The sequence below is a fragment of the Lissotriton helveticus genome, chromosome 2_1 (assembly GCF_964261635.1).
Source record: "Lissotriton helveticus chromosome 2_1, aLisHel1.1, whole genome shotgun sequence".
In the NCBI taxonomy this organism is placed as follows: domain Eukaryota; kingdom Metazoa; phylum Chordata; class Amphibia; order Caudata; family Salamandridae; genus Lissotriton; species Lissotriton helveticus.
Window position 1 is genome coordinate 1,365,691,465 of NC_136059.1, and position 23,933 is coordinate 1,365,715,397.

Below are 23,933 nucleotides of genomic sequence, written 5' to 3' on the forward strand. Positions count from 1 at the left end.
TTACGTAGCCTTATTACATTTTGGTCATTTTAATGTTTTAGTTTTGTATATGTATGGTATGCATGTCTTGCTTTTATGATTATATTTTTAATCAAATAAAGGATTAAAACGTACTTTGGTGCCAAGGCTTGGGGAATGAGTGAGACAGCAAGCACTGAATTGGATTCAATCTTTTCAACTGGCCACAGTCAGGCAGTTTTCAGGCCTCCTTCTGAATTGATAGCGAAGTTGCTGAAGTGTGGCGTTCCTCAGGGGCCTTCCCTTCCACCCACTTTAATATTGCAAATTATTTTAGGATTAGTTGGCAAAGACGATGCAGGTTTTTAAAAGAAAAAACTGCTTTGCGGCTTTTGACAGCAGCAGACTGTGTTTCAGTGGTCTAGAACTAAATTGAGAAAGAAAACTGAGGTGGTTTGGTGGTTCTTTCTTGACCAGGCTCCAGATTAGTGGCCTGATGCCCCTGGCAATCTGATTCCAATTCGGTCTGTGAGAAATGTTGGAGTTGTGTTTGATGAGGCTCTTTCATATTCAGACTGACAAAGTAACATCGTCTAGCATTTTATATCTGAAGATCCTAAGAAAAATTCTTCCCTTCTACCCCCAAATCATATCCCTATCCAAAGAAACAAGGGTGTTTGGCATGACTATTCAATGCCCTCTCGCTTGGTCTTCCTCCTTATTCAATTAAACAACTTCAGTTGGTTCAAAAGAGAGGTGCCAGTTTGCTTCTGCATTTGCCATGCATGGTTTTGATTTCGCATCACTTGTGAGCCTTGCACAGGCTTCAGATACAAAAGCAAATCTTGTTCAAAAGCCTTTGTATGTTTCAAGTAACCGCATATCTCTGGACCACTATTTATTTCGCAGCTTTTCTCGTAGTACTGTCAACATAGAACACTTCCCTTTGTGCCTTTCTCTTCTAAATTCAAATGATAAATAGAACTCGCCAAAGCAGAAGATATTTTGCTTACCAGATATCCACAACTTTGAACTCTCTCCCTCTCGAACATAGAAATCAAAGACTATTAAGTGCTTGAAGCAGCTAAAAACCTGATTATACACAACTTAGGGTATGTTGGTGAAGCTTTCCTAGTTGTTTCGCCCTGTTGGCAATCACTGCTGTATTACCAATTTAAATAAATAAGACGCTAACAGATTTGGGTGGCACTATGATAATATATACATTCCTGTATTTCAGGTGAAAAGCTACTTAAATAAATTTTTCCGTCCTTCCCCGCTGAGCCAGAACTCAATTTATTAATAAGGCTAACTTGTCACTAAGTACTCGACTGTACTTTGGAAATAGGTAGGGTTGTGAATTTGTTGGGAACAGACCAAGCCGTTGTAGCTTGATTTTCTTTTAGTGCATCATTTCTTTAAAGCGGAATGTTTTTTTAGATTGTGAAACAGTACTGATCTACTGTGTTTGGCACAAAAACGTTCAGGGGGCTACATACCCTTGACTGCAGGTCTTGGATTGTTCTACTATTCAGAGTAAACTCAGGTGAGATGCATTTACAATCTGCCTTACCATATGTCAGTCTAGCTCATTATGTTATCAGTGTACCCAGGAAATGCCTGTTGTAATTTAAAATAATTAGAACGAAAACAGTTATAAGTTTTTTTTTAATGTCCATAATTACATCACCAATTACTGACAAGTAGCGTCTTCATGTAATGAAAAAAACAGTTAATCGTCATCTGCCTTCCATCAAACATTCTTGAAAATGCATGTAATAAAACAATTATTGGTCGAGACCACCACGTTTACGTTAGCATGGCTTAACAAATACCCAAGATGTAACATGTTATGGAAAGCTCACAGCAAAATAACGTAGTTTCTAGTTGTATAATGAAAGGATGTGGCAAAACCATGCTCCAAGGCACAAGAACACCTCGACAGAAGCCATTTGTTTAGTCCTTGGGAATCATTTGTCTTTGAAAAGATGCAAGAGTCTGTTGAACATGAAAGACCTCGTGGCCTGTTTTGTTGAGACGTTTTCGTTCAATTTCTCTGCAACTGTCCCCTCTTTCATATGCTATCCAACTTCTTTAAAATGAAGGGAGCTATTTAAAAATTGAAAAAAAGCCACAAGTTAGATTTGGACACTATACATTGTATGGTTACTATTTTAACTTGAAGGCGACAGTTGTCCTTGAATACCATACATTATATTGTATAGACAGTTCAACTCGCACTCAATAACGGCCAATGAATTCACCATGAAATCACTCTGCAAACTGGTTAAGCAAGACATATTTCCTTCCTAGGAATTACACGGTAGCATAGATCAAATTATTTAGCAGGGCTGACTAAATTAATTGGCAACATCGGGTACATTTTGAGCCGTAATGTAGCAGTATTTTTTTTTAAACAACATTAATTGGATTTTGGTATCAACTTCGCTTATTGCCACATATCTGCGACAGAGCCTAATCGCAGTAGGCTCCATCATTATTCATGTGACACATATATTGTAAAAAACCTGAGTAAGGAGTTTCTTTGTACCACTAATTCAATTTGCCCAACTCTCTCAACTCACCCAATTCATTCAACACTCTCCCTGCCTCACCCCGCCCATCTCCCACCAAACTCCCCTCAGAGTAGCCCTCTCGCACAGAATCGGGAAAGGTTCTAGGATATGGTCGGTGAGCCCCTGCAGTACACACAGTCATTCTCTGCCGATCCCCCCCCCCCCCCCCACCCCCCGCTTCAGACTTGGGGGCAAATCACAATTCAGAAACATTGTGAAATGTAACTGGTGTTCATGTAAAGCGCTCCAATACTGGTGTGTCGAGTTTGTGCAATATAAAACTGCGATGCATGGAGAAGAAAATCCTCAGGGTACATCCTCATCCACGCACTCAGGCGACTGAGGAGGGGGGACACTCCCTGTGTGGGATCATTCAATTGTGGGTCAGGGATTTTCAAGCTAACTACCAGGGCCTCCCATGCCTGGGCTGTATCTAATAGTCCAATGCCTTCCACAACCTTCGCTCATCAGTACTTCACTCTCATAGCCTGCCTGTTTTTCAAGTTCCTTCTTCCATAGGAGGATGCCGGTTCTCCCTGGGGATTTCCAATGTCTAGTAATTTCCCTTTTTGCTAAAATATATGCCAAGTCCTGGAATTTACTGAACACTCTGGTTTGGGAAGTGTGGGGTAACCAGCTGAATAAGTAATGTCCCAGGTGCAGGGGAGTTCCTTTTCTATGAGCCCCGCTATTGTTGCCATCACCTCCTCCCAATAGGAACTCAGCTGGGGGCAATGCCAATACATAGGAATTAGACCTACATTAATAGTCCCACATCTGGGGCAAGCAGCATCTGTAGAATTTAAATATTTATTAATGCAGTTAGGTGGGAGGTATGCCCTGTGCAACAAAACTTGTTAGTTTGAATCTGTCATTCCCGGAGACCTTCGGTATTCTGTACAGAATATGTGTCCAGGCGTCTTCTGGGATTTGCAGCCCCAGTTCCCCCTCCGATTTAACTAAGGGTAGTAAGTGGTAATAGGGCATCGCCTCTGAGAACGCTGTCACTGCTCTGAAAGTCCCAGATGCCATCACCACATATTGATATGCCTTGTGTGGTAGCTGCTCTATCGGGCCCATTCTCCAGTGTCCACGGAAGGCTGCTGTCACAGCTCCATGCAACAACAAGTGGCCCTGTTGAATATCAAATTCTGTTCTGAATTTTTCGATTGAGAGTAATTCCTCATCTTGGAATAGGTCACCCACTGTTCCTGCCCAGGCCGTCACCCAGTTCATAAGTCCTCCCCAATCTCCCCCGTGAGGTCGTGTTGCTAGCATGGCGATAGTAAGCGTTGGCGAATAGGGAATTTTTCACCTCATCTTCTGCAAGCATCCAACCCAGCATTTACGCACCACTTTATGTTCTTGTGTCCCCTTCTACACTAAGACCAGTCTGCAGGAGGGAGTAGTCTGATTAGGCGGTCCAATGAGGGATCAAAATATCCCATCTCCCTTTCTGGGCGCTGCCTAGCAGCAACACATTGTAATTATGCAGCCAAATAATACGTTTTGAATTCTGGAACCGCCAAACCTCCCTTTGTGACTGGTCGTTGTAACATGGCAAGGACGATCCTTCGACCTCCCGTCCCCCAAATAAACCAAGTGCTCAAGGTGTCTACTTCTTGAAATCATGTTCTGGGTATCCACATTGATAGGACTGTGAAAAAGTACAGCAGGCCACCGTCTTAAGTAATGTCACTCTCCTGGCCACTGAAAGGGGAAGTGATTTCCAAAACTCCATACTTTTCCGTTATTCCCTAAGAGCTTTGCCCAAATTTCACTCACAAAGATTGGTTGGGTCATTGAAGATCCAGACGCCAAGATACTGCAGGCAATGCGGTTGACATCGCAATCTACTGAGACTTAGCGGAGGATCGCGGCCAGCTTCCGACGGGACCAGGCTAGATTTCAGCCAATTAATTTCGAGCCCAGAAATATCTCTGAATTCGCTCAGCGTAATCTTGGCTCCAATTTGGTCATCACAAGTGTTCCCTAATAAAAAAGCAAAAGATCATAGGCATGAGGGGTTATTCTGCGATGACAATTACCGATATGGACACCCTGATACCAACGTCCACTCCTGGCTGCTACCACCAGTAGCTCTATGGCCAACGTAAATAGCAATGGGGACAAGGGACGTCCCTGTCTTGTACTCCGTCCAATCTCATAGCTGTCAGGAATGGTGTGCCCCGTGTGAACCCTCGCCGTCGGGCTGGTCTTCAATAGTTTAGTCCAAGCTATAAAGCCTTGCCCCAATTGCATTTGTTCCAGCACCGCATATAAGTACAGCCACTCTAGGTGGCAGTCATATGAGTCATCTTATAATATAGTCTGGAGTCTCTGCACATTCATTGCTGTATTTCGGCCAGGAATTAAGCCGGCCTGGTCACAGTGCACCAGTCTCTGCATATATGGAAGAAGTCGGCATGCAGGATCTTACTGAGTAATTTTTAATCTAAATTATGCATTGACAGGGGGAGATATGCCTTATAGTCATTACCCGGCTTTCCCGGCTTCAACAAAAGGGATCATAATTGCTTCTCTTGTGGATGTGGGGAGGGTTCCAGTCTCTCTAGCCATTTTATATAAATCTGCTAATTTAGGGGAGAGTTCTGTTTGATATGGGGCATAGGTTTCCACCGGGAATCGGTCAGATACCGGCATCTTACCTCTCATGAAGCCCTTTATTGCTGATGTTATTTCCTGGGTCATCTTTTTACTGCTTTGATCACACAACTGCACTTAATTTTTTCATAACCATTTTGTTATACTTTTGACACTGACATGGTAGATGACATCTGCGGGTGGGCGGGGTAATTATGTGAGTTGCTCAGGGTAGTTTTCTTCTCTGAAGTAGTGGATTATGGTTAAAAATGATGATTGGGGAATTTGTGCGAGTCTGAAGTTTGCCGCAGTGGATTATGGATGAAGTAGGTATTATCAAGGTGGAGGCTGTTATTGGTTGTTTTGAAGAGAAGGGCTAATGTGAAGATTTAAAACGAGTTGGTGAAACTTGCGTATGAAGGAAGGACTATAGAAAATAGGATCACGAAGGTTTGAGGAGTCAGGTATGGACGTTTATTTATACTGCTTGCATCACGGGGAGATGCCTATTCCAATAATACCATCGTTAAAGGAAGGGGGAATAGTTTCGCATTTCGGGACCTGAAATCAAATAATTTTGGGAGAAATCTTTGCTGGCTGTGTGTAATGGGGGCAAAGGTTAGTGAGTTCTCACTAAAATAACGAGGCGTTAAAATGCAGCTAACGGAGCATAAAATACAATGGATTTTGGGAGTTGTAGTAAGGGGGATGGAGTAGGTTCATGTAATTGGTTGGTTTGAAGGGGTGGGGCGATGACTTATAAAAAGAATGCTGACTTGTTTGCGTGAAGACAGAGAACAAGGAATTCAGGCCGTTAAAATGACCAAAGGTGAAAGAATGCTGTTTTTCACAGGGAGTATAAAACTAAAATGTGGTGTACTTTCGACTGGTGGAGTTTAATGATTGGAAGGTCAGGGAGAGGTTGGGCTGAGTACTTTATATTTAGCGTGTAGACAAGCGATTAGAGGGAAAACGTAAATGTAGGGGGCTATTTTAAAATGAAGTATGTATTGTCAGATGCACTGTTAAGTTTTTATCAACATCATTGTTCCGTACAAATTGTCTTATGTCGATGTTTTTACTTTGTAGTGTACCCCTGAGGAAGGGCGATAATGAGCCCGAAATGCATTGGGAATTAAGTTTACTACCAAGGATTATTTGGGTATATTCTTACTGTAGAAAAAGGCCAGGATTGGCATATCTGCAGTATTAGATATAAAACACGCAGCATCTCTTGTGTGACATGATAAAAATTGAGGAACCAGTGTGAAAATTGTGGAATACAAGGAATAAAATTAATGGAAAATGGATAAACGTGTGGAAAATCTGTTATGATTCAGATATTAAGCTGTGCGCCCGATCAGGAGTGTTACTTCGCTCCAGCTTTGGATGAAGTTTCTAAAACGTGGCTGTTGGGCAGACCACGGTTCCGGGCTGCACGCACACAGACTATATTGATTAACTGGAATTGAAAATATTGAACAGGTGTGCACTTGGTCACCCCCCTTTTTCGGATATGTACCACCCAAAAAAAATACCCTGGCCCACCCCAGGCCATGAAGAACAGAAAAATATGTTTTTCACTCTAATGTTTCACCGGGATATGAAGTCTCGTGGGTTGTACCTCATTGTTTATTTAAATATTAATACCATTGACATACGTTAGTTTCAGGCTTGAGAAGTGGTAAGAAATTCTGCAGGGATAGTAGCTGCTTAGATAAACAAAAGAACATCACAGACATCGTGTACACTTTCACTCACGCTAAAGTGGCTGCAGGCTCCAATCACAAGGTTCCTAGGAGCTGAAAACAGTGATGTAACAGAAAAGTATTGCAAAGGATTTTCCTTTTCCCAGAAAAGTGAGTACAAATGTGTACATAATTAGAATACAGATTCACTCGGGATATGCTTTATTTTCTTCCCGCTTTGAGGCTATTAAAAAAACATGCAGCATTACATGAAAAATAAATTAATGGAAAAAGTTAACAAAAGAAGAGTTTTATCTTGTCATTGGCTAAATGAAAGAACATTCTATGCATCGTTACATTAATTCATAAAACATTCAGATGTATGTTGATGGTTTCAAATGATAGAATAATTCCTTCTGCAGGGACCTATGGGTCGGGCTACTGGAATTATGCGATTGTGCCGATGCTCTGTTTTTCTCAGATTTGCCAAATAATCCATTATCTGCTAGTCTGCAGATAAAAAAAATGTAGCTCAAAACCTACTAAAAAAGCAGCAACATGTGCTGGTGCACAGTGGAACATCCTTTCCAAAGGTTGATTGGTTACCTTTCTGTTGCTTATTGCTATAGTTTGGTGTTAAACTGGTATCAATAAGGTGCATTCTATGCCCAGACAGTGTTAACAAGTGTAAAGAAGTCAAAATAATTAAATAATACTCACAAAATGTGCATGCCACATAGTTTACTTTTTCTTGCTGCATTCTTTAGTCAACCCTAACCCATAATTAAGCCTTCCCCTGCCGCATAATTCCAGTGGCCCTGCCTACGTGTAACAGGTAAGACATTTTAATTATTCTCAGCATGGTAACCTCAGGATTTCATTCTTAAGAAGCAGATAAAACGGGTGTCTCATGGTCGCATAATAGGAACTCTTGTGGCTCCCACAGAATGGAATGGCCAAAAGAAGAAATCTCTCAGACAAAAAGACCTGGACTGATTCAAAGCCAGATGGGAGAACGAGAGGCTCAATGCAAATGGATTAAAGGAGGGGTTCCAGGGGGATACTTTTAGGGTTCAGAGTGGGTAGGGGTTTTGGGGTACCAGGGGGGTAATTTTAGAGTTAAGGGTAGGTATGAGTTTTGGGGGGGGGGGGGGGAGGGGTAATTTTAGGGTTCCGGGTGGATATGGGTTTTGGGGTGCAAGGGGGGACATTTTAGGGTTCAGGGCAGGTATGGATTTTGGGGTAATTAACAAACAGAGGGGGGACAGAGAGAAAAGAAAATTAGAATGGATTCATTCTCCCTGGGCATAGATAATTAAACAAATAGAATCCACTTCTTGAACATTTTGGTGTACCCTCCACAGTGGGGGGGAACACCGTTCTTGTTTTTAGGTCCCCTCACACACCAACAGGCCCCTTGGTGTCATGCTTCATCATCAGGGTCATCGTACCCCTCTCCGGGGTACGGCGTGCTGCGACCTCCGAATACGTGGGAGCACTTGGTGGACTATGTGTGATGTGGGTGAGGGGGGGTTTTCATGTGAGTGTTTTGTGGGGTTTAAGAAAGTAGTGAAAGTTTTAAAAGAACCTGGCTCGTGGGGTGACTAAAAAATATTTAATAAGCCCCCGGGCTGGTGCTAATAAAATAAAGGTGGGAGGTTGCTACGCTGACAATGTGCGTTACCTCCTCTCTGTGTGCGTCTACATGTTTCGGTGCAAAAGCACCTTCTTCAGGACGGGGTGCACAAATCCCCACCTTACTCACGTTTCTCTAACTAGAACTAGAATTTTCTAATAAAAGTGAGTTATAGTGCAGGTAAAACCAATGTACCTAGCAAAAAACGTTGTCTGTTGATCAACCTGTAAAGGAAAAAGAAGACAACATTTTTTTTCTGGTAGTCTACCTCTCCATATCCGTAGGTAAAATGTCCAGTGGTTACAGGTGAAATACTATAGCTGCATTCCAGTGCTTATAGTGGGGTAAAAAGTTTTACAAAACAACACACTAGACTCACTGACACACAACATAGAACACACACTTAATAAAGAAAAAATCTTTTAGTTCAGGTGTTTTGAAATTATTTTCTGGCCGTAACACAATTGTTGGTGAACAGGAAAGGTCAAAAGGTTGTATTATGTCCCTGTAAAGTGAAGAGGAAAAACTTTTCATGCCATTACATATTCACAACATACTGTTTAGGGGTAGAGGAGAATGCCTCATGAGCCAAACGTCAGGATCTGGTGTGCTGACTAGCACCTGTTTGGGAAAGAAAGGCATATTCAGGTCCTAGTTCTAATTACACTAAAGTAATGGTGACGCTGCTCGCGGTCATCAGACCTCTTTACTCACGATTTCTGCAAGGAAATACCTCCCGATCGATCCCTTCGTGGCTCCGATGGTAATGCCAGAAGGTGTCTCAAAATCGGGGTTTTATACCTTTTCCCGGGTAGAATTAATTGAAAAACAATGGTGAAGAAAAACGGCCCTGACGCTGCTAGTTTCCCGAAGGAACCGAAGGAGTCGGGGAAGCCGAGTATGAGTAAAACCAAGACAAAGGAAAATGCCCTGCGCCAACCCACGGTTTCAGAGAGGTTTGCAAACGTACCTGCGGGCGGCGGGGTGCATGGCAGTATTGCCGGAGCTTTGGTTGTGCGAGGTGCTCGCGCTGCCGCCATGAACGCCACAAACGCCTTGGATCCTGGAGCTGGAGCCAGAGCTGCGGTTGCTAGGCAACCTGAGAAACAATCGGATTCTGAGATGGCGGATTCAATGCCTGCTGTACAACTTTTTGACCTTTCCTGTTCACCAACAATTGTGTTATGGCCAGAAAATAATTTCAAAACACCTGAACTAAAAGATTTTTTCTTTATTAAGTGTGTGTTCTATGTTGTGTGTCGGGGAGTCTAGTGTGTTGTTTTGTAAAACTTTTTACCCCACTATAAGCACTGGAATGCAGCTATAGTATATCACCTGTAACCACTGGACATTTTACCTACGGATATGGAGAGGTAGACTACCAGAAAAAAAATGTTGTCTTCTTTTTCCTTTACAGGTTGATCAACAGACAACGTTTTTTGCTAGGTACATTGGTTTTACCTGCACTATAACACACTTTTATTAGAAAATTCTAGTTCTAGTTAGAGAAACGCGAGTAAGGTGGGGATTTGTGCACCCCGTCCTGAAGAAGGTGCTTTTGCACCGAAACATGTCGACGCACACAGAGAGGAGGTAACGCACATTGTCAGCGTAGCAACCTCCCACCTTTATTTTATTAGCACCAGCCCGGGGGCTTATTAAATATTTTTTAGTCACCCCACGAGCCAGGTTCTTTTTAAACTTTCACTACTTTCTTAAACCCCACAAAACACTCACATAAAAAAAAAACCTCACCCACACCACACATAGTCCACCAAGTGCTCCCACGTATTCGGAGGTCGCAGCACGCCGTACCCCGGAGAGGGGTACGATGACCCCGATGATGAAGCATGACACCAAGGGGCCTGTTGGTGTGTGAGGGGACCTAAAAACAAGAAAGGTGTTCCCCCACTGTGGAGGGTACACCAAAATTTTCAAGAAGTGGGTTCTATTTGTTTAATTATGGATTTTGGGGTGCCAGAGGGACAATTTATGGGGTCAGGGCGGTTATGGGGTGCCAGGGGGCTAATTTTAGGGATCAGGGAATGTATGAGTTTTAAGGGGGGGGGGGGGCATTTTAGAGTTCATGTGTCCTCTAATTGTTGTCCAGTTTCAAATGCAGGGTTCACCACTTTTTTTTTTTTTCTTAGCTTGGCCTGAGCATTACCCGACCCTGATAGTCTGCCATTTTAGCCCTGCCCCTATTGATTAACATTAGCCACGCCCCTTTATTTGCCAGGTTAGCCCCCCCCTGGAAAAATTTCTACGGACGCCCATGGGAGTAATTATAAGTTTAAGTGAGCAATATCAGGGTGTGCCACAATTTGTTTTCTTTATCATCAGTGGAGTGACAGTTTGGAGCAAGTAATGCATAGGCTGTCCCTGTGCATTAATCAGACAACTTCTGGTTGCTTATATGATTTCTTCATAGGATGTAATGGATTCCTACAAAAACACAGACGAGGTGTGTTTTTCATTACTATCACTAGAATTATGGTATTTAGTTTACCATTCGACATAGGCAGAATCTCACGGTCCTAGAAAACAAGCCCTTGTATGATTCTTTTTTCATTAGATCATGGCTAATACACGTTGACCAGGACAATAAAGCGAGGGAGGTGTCATAATTATTAACTCCTCCCACTTAGTTTTGTTTTAACCTTGTACAGGGTGGTATCGCCATACTATGAATACCAGAGTAGTACTTCAACTATCCTAATACAAATTTTAACAGTTGTTACTGAGACCCTCAATTGTCATCACTTTACTTTCATACATAAAAAAACTCCAAGAACTCTGCATAAGTGCGCCTAGCATCCAATAAGTGCTGGCAAAGGGGCGACCCCGATGAAGCATGCCACCTAGAGTGGGTGATGGGTCTCATTCTCTTTTAAAACAAATCAGATAACTGAATAGGACCTCAATGATGTAGCAGACATAAAATTTGTTTTTCCTTGCTAAGTAGCAATTTTGCGTAAACAGTTAGGCCCTTTGAACAGAGTTTTTTCTAAAGAGCCAGATCCTACAAGTACTTTTTGTTTTTATTTATGGTTTGATAGAGATGCAGTATACTCTGTTAAACTCTTAGAAATTCCTATATTCACACCCCTTTGGTGTCTGTAGCAGAATTTATTTGCCATTCGAGATCTAACTGCTTATGGTGGAAACAAATTGGGAATTGATAAAGACAGGCAACCCGTCAAGAAGGCAATGTTATCCTAGTGAGCACTGTGTTCCCTCTCTTTCATTCGAGTTTATATGTCTTTATTTCGAATAAAAGCAATTCATAAAAGACAACATACAAACCATACACAATAAAAAGGTTCCACTAGCGGATCCCCAATACAAATAAGATGATTACGACATACACAAGTTAATACCGTTGGAATCCACAAAATACACAACAAACAGGATACAAAAAAATGCATATGGTTAAAATAATCAATTTAAAAGCATATTCAATCTCTTAGCTCGAATCAACCAGGACCAGCCCAAAAATTTGGCAACACAAACCACAACCGTTTCTGATCTAATTTCTTGTAATTTGGTCAGTGCATCTCGATGGCTGCTACAGTTCAGGGTTACACATATGGGTTTTAGCCACTTGTTACGAGGGGATCGATAGACAGGACAACCAAAGAATAGATGACCAACACTTTCTTCCTGGTCGGGACACCAGAAACACTTGCTTCCTGCTTTTGTTACCCACTTCGCTGTAAAGGAATTAACAGGCAAAGTACCTGTACGGAACTGGTGGTACAGCTTACGGTCTAATACTTTGGAGATCAGATCCCAATACTGCTCTAGAAAGGGAATGGCTTTATGCATCAAGAATAAACCTGTTAAATTTGCATCCGAAGATTGGGCAACTAAAATAGATCTTTTCCAGGCCCAGAAAAGGGCCTTAAACTCAGGTTTAGATGGAAAGATGCACACCCCTGGGTTAGACCATAGCTCTGGTAGGCCCATCATATGCAGAATGATTTTAACTTCCCTGAGCCATGGTATCTTTAGCGCGCCCCACAATGATTTTACCTCATCAAGCTCACGGCAGAAAAAGGCTAAGCTCTGGGGTTGTCCAGAGGCGGCGCCATAGTGCCACTAGGCGATACTGTGCCAGCTCAGTGATGGGTCTGCAACCAAGATCTAGTTACAGGGGTTTTATGGGTGCAGACTGCGGGAGACCTACCAGGTTCCGCAGGAATCTATTCTGAGCAATGGCCAAACATGATAAGTCCTTGTAACCCCAAACATCGGCTCCATATAGTGTTGCAGCGATGATCTTGGCATCATAGATTTTTAGGGCGGGGGTGATTCGTTTTGTGAAAGATTTCTTTTGTTCTTGGACCAGACAACCGGCCAAGCGATTAAATTTAAGTTTGGTTGTCTCCAGTTGGGGATTCCAGTTGAGTTGATGGTCAAGTGTCACACCTAGACAAGTCATGACCTTGACCTGCTCAATTGATGCGCCGTTTAGTGTAACAGAACAATTGGGGGGGGGTTTCTTGCAGAAGACCATAAATTTGGTTTTCTCAACGTTAACCTGCAAGTCGTTTTTTTTACAGAACTCTGAAAATCTGTTCAGGGCTACCTGTAACCCACCCCTAGTTTTCGAGAGGAGAAGGGTATCGTCCGCGAAAATTAACATGGGATATTTAAATCCGCCCAGAGTAGGTGCATCCGACTGTGTGTTGTTAAAGTATTGGACCACCTGGTTTATAAACAGAAGGAACAAGGTGGTGGCCAGGACACAGCCTTGGCGCACCCCTCGTTGAACAGGAAAGCTTTTGGTCACCTGCCCCTGACTCCCCCATCTTACCTGAGCGAAATTATCCTCATGTAAGCGCTGGACAAGACTCAACAACTCTGGAGGAAGGCCCATTTGTCTAAGAGCCTCCCATAATTTCTTCCTTGGGACTAAGTCAAAAGCAGACTTAAGGTCGACAAATGCGGCGTATAAAACCCCACCACCCAAAAGAACCACCTTCCAAAAAAGCAAAGAGAAACGGAACACCTGATCTATGGTACTGGTACCAAATCTAAACCCTGCCTGCATAGGGGAAAGTATGTTGTTCGAATCGATCCAGCCCTGGATTCTTAATAAAACCATCCTTGATACTATTTTCTGGATCGAGTCGATCAGGCTAATAGGCCGATAATTATTTGGGATAGAGCGGTCTCCTTTTTTGTAAACTGGCAGAATTTCCGCCCCTTTCCAGGATTTAGGAATCTCAGCCCCAGCGGCGATGGTATTAGCCAGTTGCGTGATATAGGGGACCCATAGGTCAAGGTTTAGTTTAAAAAGGTCAGCTGGTATGGCATCTAAACCTGGGGCTTTGCCAGACTTGACAGACTCGAGAGCGTGAACGGTATCGGATTCTAAGAACACAAGTTCGGCCCCCAATTGTAGTTGGGAGGACTGTGGTGCCATTACAGTGGGTGGGTCCAGTGCTACACTTGAGTCTTTGAATTGGGCCGAGAAAAATTCCACCCATGACTGTGCTGAGACATGGTTCTCCGGAGCTTGGGGGGCTGAGTCCCTGCCCCGCCTAACAATCAACCAAAATTCAGTTTGGTTGGAGGATTCACATGCTCTGAGGAGGTCAAGCCAGTAAGAATCATCCCAGTCCCGCTTGGCGGCCCAGAGAGTATGCTTTTAGCGCTGCCTGGCTATCCTAATATCATCTGTATTCTGGCCTTTTACAGCGACTATTAAGTTGCTGTGGGCATCTCTACAACTTTTGTTATACAATTTTTTGTGCGCCTTTACAATACCAGACTTTAAGGGTTTGGTAAGAAGGTTTTTAAGGCCCAAAAAGCACTCCTCATGAAGAGTGGTAATTGTAGAATCAATGTTACCACAGGGGGGTATTGATGACATCCTACTCCATACATTGAGAACCAACTCCTCAATCTTAGGAATAAGCACTGGATCATCTAGAACTTTGGACCATTTAACTCGCCGCCTATTGTCACACAGAACTACATCAGACGTTAGGTAGTTGGTTCCCATAAGGGGGGCACCCATACCGGAGACCAACATCTCCAGAGAAAGAGGATTATGGTCACTCTCTGGTCTGGGCTCCACCACCATATCTTTCACACATGACCATGATTCAATATATAATCGATACGGCTAGAGCTCAGACCGTTATCAAAGGTTGCTGCCCCTGATTTATCAGAACGTGTACGCCCGTTTACTGCCCGAAGACCCCACTCCAGACAGAAACCCAACCAGTGTAAGGCTGCCTCGGTGCCCCTGACTCCCTTGATAATAGATAGCGGGGGGGATGTTCCAGGCAGTATCCTCTTCAGATCCCACATCCTCTGCCAATGTAAGGATGGGCTCGAAAGATGTATTCAAGTCACCCGCTATTATAACTATCTGATCAGTTTTAGATTTCTTAAGAAATTGATCAAGGTCATTCAGGACAGTTTGTTTCCTCCCACCCGCACAGCCACGGGCATAAACATCAATTAGGAGAAAACCCTTTGTGTTGGCTTTACTAATGGTAATACCTAAGAGGTCGGCATTCTCATCCAAAATTTCCTTTGCGTGAAAACCCAAGTTGTTTTTGATCCAAATGGTTAGGCCACCAGAGGCCCTACCCTTGGGACCCTGAATAGCAGGTTTAGAAAAATTTAGAAAACCCAGCCTAAAAAGGGGGACAGTTGACCATGTTTCCTGAAAGACAACGATATCATAGGAGTCAATAAAATTGACCCAATCGTCGTTGTCCAAGCGTCCCCGTAACCCTGCAATATTCCAGGAGGCCACTCTTAAAGGGTTATCCGTGCCATTGGCAAAAGCAGAAGGTAACGGTTCCAAACCCATTTCCCCTTTCCTGAACTTAACTGGGATATTATCTGAAACAGAAACTGTGCCTACGCTTTTAAGAGAGGTGAAACCATTTGTGGATGTTGTCAATGAGGTAGATCGAGCAATCCCCCGTGGGTGAGGGGATTCCACAGTAGACATTGCATCAACAGACCCCCCAAGTCAATCAACCTCCTCCAAGCACCCATACATATTGGAGGTCGGTGCCCCTTGCCACCAATTGTGCTGGCTGTAACCATCAGCCCTACGGGTAGTCCATCTAGTATTCTGGACGGTTGACCATAAACCCTCCTGCACTCGAGGCTGCCTTGGGGGATAAAAGAAAGTGAGGGGTCTCACTACTATTGTTCCATTAGCTTCGTGAGAGGGCCGTGTACAAAGGTGCTGAGCTGTGTGGGGATCTGCAAAGGATACCACTATGCAGTCACCAGTTATGGACTTTTGTGTTGGGCCTATCCAAGGCACTCTACGTACCATTAATACACTGCTTCTCTGATGGTCAGGGAGCTGTTTATTTGAGTTAAGCCAATGGATGACTTTATTTTTCAGGGAGTGATGGTTCTCCTGGGAATGTAGACCTAGTTCAGGAACACCAGCTAATATGATAACATACGAGCCAGCTTCCGGTGGAAGGTCAATAAACCCACCACGAAAGTTGGAACGATTAGCTGGCCGATGAAGATTGTTTACAGAGTCTGGTTTTTTTGCATAGTGTGATAAGGTTCGTGAATTAGGTTTCTGTTTGGGGTTGGCTGAACTTTGCAAAGGAAAAAGGCTTTGTACAGCGGGACTAGGAGTAGATACAACATGATTTACAACAGTTGTTCGGGGCTTTGGTACGGGTTTAGTTATTGACGGTACTGCTGGGATATTTTGGGGTATTTGTGGGGATGGGCGCATAGGTTCTAATACCTGGGTCTGTGGGATTGGAACGGTTTCACGTGGGAGTTTTGCCTCCATTTCCTTTAGGCTGAGACTAGCCAGAGTGACTATGGTTCTATCCATTTCTAGCAAGTTGTTCTCTATACGAGACAGCCTAAGTTCCAAGGGGGTAAGTAATTGTTTTAATGTGCCCCAGACTATTTTAAGGAATTCTTCGTCCTCCCCCCTGTCTTTCTCGGATCCACTCAACCGACCCTCAAATTTGTTCACACTGTTCGGGGCGGAAAAGCCATCCAAAGAGTGGTTTTCCACTGAACTAGGTGAGCCAAGGACATCTTCCCCACCTAGGGGACAAGAATTAATTTTAGGACTTTCGTCCTTCGTCCCATTGGAAGACAATGCCCTTCGGCTGTTAAAAAACTTTGCTCTAGCCATTTTTGCTTTTTTCCGTGCATAAATGGACCTAGCAAGGCATTTCTTTTTATAGATGGCAGCTTTCTTAACCCTGCTAGGTGTCGGGGTAGATTACTTTTAGAAGGGAAACAAGTGCCCGTCACACAGATAGGTGGGGCAAGAATCTGATTAGGTTTCGCAGGAGTAAGTGAAGAATTGGGGGGAGACTTTGGAGACATTAGGGAGGCAGTGGTAGGGGCAGGATGGATAGCTGCCGTTATTAACATAGGACGGGGACCTGATGTTTGCTCAGGGGTACGGGCAGAAGCAATTTTCCCCAGGGATGATTTTTTGGTGCTGGCTAGGTGGGCAGATAGCCTTCGTGCCGCATCAAGATCCAGAGAAACCCTGTGCTGCATTTGACTAATTTCCTCATCAATAGCCAAATTAGTTTTGATGAGAAAATCATCCAAAGTTCTGTTCGAATTGTTCGCAGCCATAAGGGTTTTGCTGCGGCTACCCCGTGAGCACATTATACAGGATATATAAATAACAATAAATAAATACAAAGACAATAAAACTGTATAATGTACCGGCCAGAGGGGGTGGCCCAGCCCAGCCCTCTTAGTCCTCAAACGGCCTCAAACGGCCCAGTCTTCGCCCAGTCTTCGCCCAGTCTTCGTCCCGCGCTGCGGGAGAACAATTACTGTATATAGTGGTGGGAAAGGGCGGGGGGGTGGAGCTGCAGGGAGAGCGGACCGGAAGCTGGACGCGGTCTCGCAGGGACACCTGGGTCAGGTAGTCCCTGCACGCTCGCAGCCCTGCAGCAATCCCGACCCTGAAGTCCGCTCAGGGGTTGCCCCACAACAGGCAGGCAAAGATGCAGATGGTCCCACGTCGAAGCGGCACCCGCGGAGCGGGTGCGGCGATATTCCAAAGTGCTGTCTCTCGAGCCAAGCGCAAAACCAGCGAAGCGCTTTTCAATAATGAAAGTGTCCCCTCTCTTTCATTCACTCTCTGCCACTCCCCCAGTTAAATACATCCCTTTCCATCACCTTTAATATCCCTTGCCGATGCCATTCCTGCCCACCCCGCTTCATTTTGCTGGGATCTGCCTGCACCCTCTCCCGTCTGGTCAATATCTTCCTTTATTCGGTGCACTCCCTTGCTCCTCCTCCTTCTAAAAGTTTGAAGTGGTCAAATGTAAATCATGCATTGTGATTTCCAACTTCTAATAGAATAACAGACGCCATATTGCAAGGAATGCAGCTGTACTACCTAAGCTCCTTATCAGAGATGGGACTACTTCAGTTCCTTGCCATTCCCTCCCTAGTCTATGACATTCCGTACTTGTCCTCTGCACCCGTTTTGTTCCGTCTTCTACCCCACCCCTTTTGCTTTCATTTCTCTTTTTCATCTTTGCATCTATTTCTTTGTTTTCCACCTCACTGCATTATTCACATATCCAATGCTTTCCGCTTTATCTACACCCCTCCCCGACTCAGTTTCACTCTTCCCCTTTTTTGCTACCTCACTTCTTACCTCTGGGTCTCCTCCTTCAAATATTTCAAATGGGTCTTAGTCAAGCCTAAGTAGTTCATCTATTCCTTTCTTTTTTGGCTTAGCATGTACTTTGCTACTTAGAACTGAAAATGCAAAGGAGTGCTGCGTGAATTAAATAATTATTCACACCTATGGCATGGGACAGTGTCACCAAGTGATAAGCCAAAATCACATTGTGGATCAAAAGGAGAGCTGAAAACCACCGCAGAGAGTGGGCTTCCAGCTCGTTTTTGGAGCCTCTGCACAGCCGCTGTTCACTAGGAAGGAGGGGAGGGCAGACACCAGAGGACATGAGCGGCAGACTCAAAATATTTGAGGGGGCGAGGGGGAGAAATACACAGTGTTTGGCACAAAGTACCCTAAGACTACCCCTTCCCTCACATGGCGAAAAACGATTCAAGGTTGGCAAATCTACAAAATAAAAGTGGCAGATAGGCAGGGGCACTGAACGACACTGCAGAGTGTAGGCACTTAATGCGTTATAATGCTCGACACGGGTAGTCGTATTCTGCCATTTGGCTCGTTTGTAAATGCAAGACTGCCAACCGTGCGCTCATTACATTAGGACATTTCTCAAGAGGTCATACAAAAAAAAAATCATACAAAAAAAAAAAAAAATCAGCAGGAACTGAGCTAAGTTACATGTCAAGTGAAGACATTTTCTTTTCACTGAAGAAAAACAGTTAATACATTGGATTACACCGCTAGTGAAGTAATTTTCTGATTTGACGTGACATCACGATAAATAAAAGGTCGTGTGTTACCAGTTTCCAATTGTCATAATTAAGCTATTTGTCGTTTCTGAAATTCTCAGAATAATCCCCTTTTCCGACACAGTATTACATCACTTGCAAAATAGTTATACAAAAATAACATGCAGGTCTTTTTCACATCGGAAACAGCGGTCTCCAACAGAAGAGTCACTGTACAGGGTCTGCTGCCTGCCTATAATTCCCAAGGTTTCCCTTTATACTCACTGATCCGCAGTACCACCACGTAGAGCAGGAAATTCCGGACAGATGAAAGGACGTCTTCGCGCATCTTTCTCTTCAATTCCTCAGGGTCAATCTTTGGGCCACCCATACCTTCCAGGCGCATCATCCTGACGGTCTGTGTGATCTCTGTGTAGTGGCACTAGCAAGCTGCTCAAGGTGGCCAGCTCACCAACTAATTTGACCTGGACTCCACGCTGGATATCGCGCATGCGCGATTTCCCCAAAGGCCTGCCTTTTCCGGTGAAAGAGCGCACGCTCTGTTCAGCTGTCTTGACTTACTATTGGTTCATTTTGGTACAAAGGGGCTGGACCGGCCAATGACAGCAAAAACAATAGAGTGGAGAAATAAAGACCAGAGCGACGCATGTCTGCAGCTTCCGCTTGTGACGACGGAAGTCCGGGTCCAGCTAGCGCATGCGCTATTTATTTAGTTAGTATTTAGCACCGAATAAGATGGGACGAAGGTTAGGAGAATGGGGATGGACCCTAATTCTTTATTTAGATACTAAATCCTCCTGATACGTCTGTTCGTATGTACAGTCTAAGGAAATCATTCTTCAGGCGCAAAACTTACTACGGGCTTGACTACAAGTAAAGGTGGTATCAGACCAGGGCTTTAAGTGGGAAAAAATAACCGGGGGAGCTCTAAAAGGGGCGTGGCAAATTTCTTAAAGGGGTGTGGCCTATCCGAGTAGGGGCATGGTCTAAATCAAGATAACTAGCATTGTGTGCTTAAGAAAATCATGAAGTCGCATCCAGCAAAGGATAATAAAATAGGCAAAAAAGTATATTTATTAAGTATAAACCATAAAATACCAAACACTTTAAAAAAACATTTGCTATTTCCAAACTTAGATTTTAAAAACCATCTTCACTAAAGGATGTGTTATTAAATTTTGAGTTCAGGCAGAGGCGCAACTAGAGCCAAATTTCGGTGGGGGGGGCAAAATAACATTTCAGGGGGGGCTGAATCTTTAAGCAATAGTCAGAGTGGAGCTGCAGGGGCTCTTAGAAGGGGTGAGGCAACAACAATTCTTCATTAATATGCAAATGGTCTTTTAAAGACCTGTGACCTACCTTTGACTGAGGCCCGAAAATAGAGCCCCCTTTCGAGGCCCTCCCAAAAAAACTGGGGGGGGCTCAGCCCCCCACAGACCCCCCACTTAAAGCCCTGGGTGGTATATATCGCACGAGGTAAATAATGATACCCACGGGTTCGTTATTTATCGGGTGCGATAAATAGCACCTATTACGATTTATTTGACCATAACACACCAAAAGCTGCATTGTAAGGTAAATACCGTACACATTTTGTTTGTTGAATTTCATGAAGTTTGACCTGAAATGTAACGAAGCTCGAGGTATTTAACCCATCCTGTAATTACCAGGTGCTTAAAAATACCTTTTTTTATTTAGTGTATTTTTTTACAGCGCGGATATTACCCGAAAGTGTCAGGGCACTGTACAATAGGACAAGTTACGTTACACGGGAGAAGTGTTACACAATAGAACTTTATAAAAATAAATAAACAGGAGACAAAAAAAGGTAAGGTACACAAACACAATATCAACACAGCAAGCAAGGGTGAGGAATGTACAGGAAAAAATTACAAACTTACAATGAAGAGCGAACTTCTAGAGGGGCCTGAGAACGAAAGTATTAGTTCTGAAAGTGTCTTTGGAAGAGAAGGGAGTTGAGGTCAGCTTTGAAGATTCGGGTAGAGGATGTGGGACGGAGCAATGGAGGAAACCTTTTAACTCGTAATTCCGACTTGTGTAAACGGGTTTAGGCAGTGGGTGGAATATAACGAGCAACGCATAATAAGGCCATAAGAGTCTTGTTTAACATGGTTTAGATGCCTGTCAAAGAAACAGAGAAGCACAGTTGAAGCATGTTTGGAAACAGAATCCTTCAAACAAGCATGGGTAAACCCAAGGTCTGACTTTGGCTGCCAATCTTGGTTTTGTCAAAGCTTTTTTTTGTCTTGTCATGGTTTTAGCACTACATCATTGTTAGTGAAGCTGCTTGGCCATTGTCAAGCTTAAACTAGCATTTACAATGCAATAGGTCTCGCATTTGTGAGAGTTTAAGCTATTGGCATTGTAAATTACACCTTTTATTTAATGACGCCTTTTATTTACCTGTTTTGATAATTAATATATAAATATAAGGCATTGTCTTTTACAATAGCACAAACTCTTGTAAATGTGAGACCTGTTCATTTAAAAGAAGTGGCTGCCATTGTCCTGGGCTTCTTGGAAAGTAAAAGTGCGCATAGCGCGCTGAATGTTGCAAGAAAGATGTTGTGCCTACAGTAGGAGAAACTCATTAAAGAAAATAGTTCCTACAGACCAAATAAGAAATACTGTGTAACAACAGAAGTAAAAGTGCCAGTCCGCATGGGAGGTTACAAATGAAGACAAGGCGATACTAAGGAGGGACTAACAAGCCTTTTAACGAATCAGAAGCCACCATTTACAAAGTTCAGAGACAAGTGAGCACACACACACACAGATACTGGTGTGAGGGAGTATGCATAGAAAGATTTTTTTCCAGAAGTTTGGGAATGGAGTAATTCCCGAGAGGTGTGAATGAAATAAAAAAAAGATATATATGATTTAGATGAATGGTTTCTAATCAAGATGATTAAACAAGGTAATTATTGTATTTCAGGAATTCCCTGCAGTATTTCTATGAGGGGCAAGTTAAGTAACCAAAAAACCTCGACATAGAGACTATTTTGGGAGGTGAGATAAAGGGATCTATATCCTGAGGACTGCCAATGACCCCTAGGGGGGCAGACAGAATTGGCTGAAACATGTCGATCAAACCAGAGAGGGGGACAGGGACGTTACTTCCCTAAGTACATCCAAAGATAGAATTTTTTAACCCTGTCAGGAAAGGCCCAGGAATAAAGAGTAGAGAGGGTACTCTCCTAGATAGTTTTATTTCATTACTTTCTCTGCAAAGTGGATCCCTTGTCCATTTCCCCCCCCACATTTTTTTCGCTCCTCCCTGTATGTTGGCCTGCAGCAGGGTGAAGTAGTGGCCCTATGATGAATCATGCCACTAACTCGTGGGTGAGGGCAGTATTAACAAATCCCTAGGGTTTCCCATCCCCATTCTCCAAGAAATATAATAGGTATCGCATGGATGTTTTCCCTTCTTTTTGTGAGTATATGTATGGAATAGGTAGGACTAGGGAAAGCTAAAAACTATTGTCCCTTTGTTCTAAGTGTGAAGGAAGTACAGCACGGCCTCTGAGCCGTAGGGACAGATTAGGAACTACCTTTAAGGGTGATAAGAAAATTCCCAGATCAGGGAAAAGAAAGAAAAATAAAAAAAGTAGAGAAGAAGATAAAACCCCTGATATATATAAATATAAAGTATGATGGACGAACAAAGTCTTTCATATAGCTACGATGCAGCCACACCCATTGTATCAGCCCCCCCCCCCCACTCCTGGGAGAGCCAACACTCACCCATGCTCGAACCCACGTAGAAAGATGGGACACCCTCACTGAGCTAAAGAGAACCCAGATCAAAACAATTTTACATGGGGCAATCCTAACGGAATACCTCAAAGCTAATGCAGAACCAAGAGGACTATTGGTGATAAATGAACTTCCAGGAAAGATTGGCCACTAATAGCCTGGAAGTGCACCAGGGATTGGCTTATTGTAATTATAAATACGGCCAAGAGGATCTCAGATGCACTCCTAATCCAGATACAAACAAATAAGAATAATCTCAAGACACAAGTACAACTTGTACATTTGTTGTATGGTTCAGTGAGTGGAGGTCGACCTGGTTATTTTCCCTATATTGCTCCCCCTTTGTTTGATGATGTGTGAACGGCGGATCAGCCATGAGAGCAGTTTTTAAAGTTAAGATAGATCGTGCCAACTAATATAGACATTTTTACGAGAAAGTTGTCACTTCCCAGCAGCTGAGAGAAGAGCCTCTTCTCTCTGTAACAGCCTGTGAATAGATGCGTGTTAGTACACGCCGTCCCCGACAGTGACATGGATAGGAACTGTCTGGCATTTTCAGACGAGCAGCTAGCACTTATTCTTTTCTCCCTCTCACTACTACCTGATGCACCATTAACCAGCACTACCACAGTCAGAGAGGGATGGGAGAAATTGACTAACATCAAAAAGTGTCAGATTCGGATTGCCCTCCATAGGGCGCTTAGGACCGAGTATCTACGTGCTGGTGCTGCTCCAGCAAGGTTAATGGTGAAGATTGAACAGAAAATATTCTTAGAGGACAAGCAGTTTAGGTTGGATTGGAGTTTTATAGCTAATAAATGCACCAGGAACTGGTTAATCCTGATTATTAATACGGCCAAGAGACTCTGAGGAGTTACTGAAGGAGATCTAAGAATTAGAACGATTAATAAAGAGGGACACCACAATTAATGACACCAAGGAACAGCTGGCTTGCATCCAGAGCGGCCTTTCTTATTAGAAGAACTATATGGTGAACCAAAAGATCAAGGGCGTAAAACGTAATCTTGAGCGGTTCTCGCATGATTGGGCTTTCCCTTATGTGGAGGACAAACACTATCAACCGAGAACAGAACAGTTGCATCAGCAATCTTATCAGCGGGAGGGTCGCCGGCAAGGGAGAAGGACCCCGTACAATTGGACCTTCAACAACATAAGCAGTGAGAAGGAGGAAGTGAGTGAACAACCATCCACGTCCAATCAGACTAGGGTAAGATTTACCCCCAGAACAGAGCCAAGGAGGATCTAGGTGCATTATTGAGGTCGTTTTTAGGCCGAAACCAAGAG

The 23,933-nt window shown here is 43.5% G+C and overlaps 1 protein-coding gene across 1 annotated transcript; it reads right to left on the reverse strand.

The window, feature by feature from the left end:
- Positions 1-1,897: 1,897 nt before the first annotated feature.
- On the reverse strand, positions 1,898-19,330 carry TOMM5 (translocase of outer mitochondrial membrane 5). Its single transcript, XM_078677516.1, has 2 exons — positions 19,116-19,330; positions 1,898-2,067 (listed from the first exon to the last, which is right to left on the reverse strand). The coding sequence occupies exons 1-2, from the start codon at positions 19,237-19,239 to the stop codon at positions 2,033-2,035; spliced, it is 159 nt and encodes a 52-aa protein (XP_078533642.1). The 5' UTR covers positions 19,240-19,330; the 3' UTR covers positions 1,898-2,032.
- Positions 19,331-23,933: the final 4,603 nt, after the last annotated feature.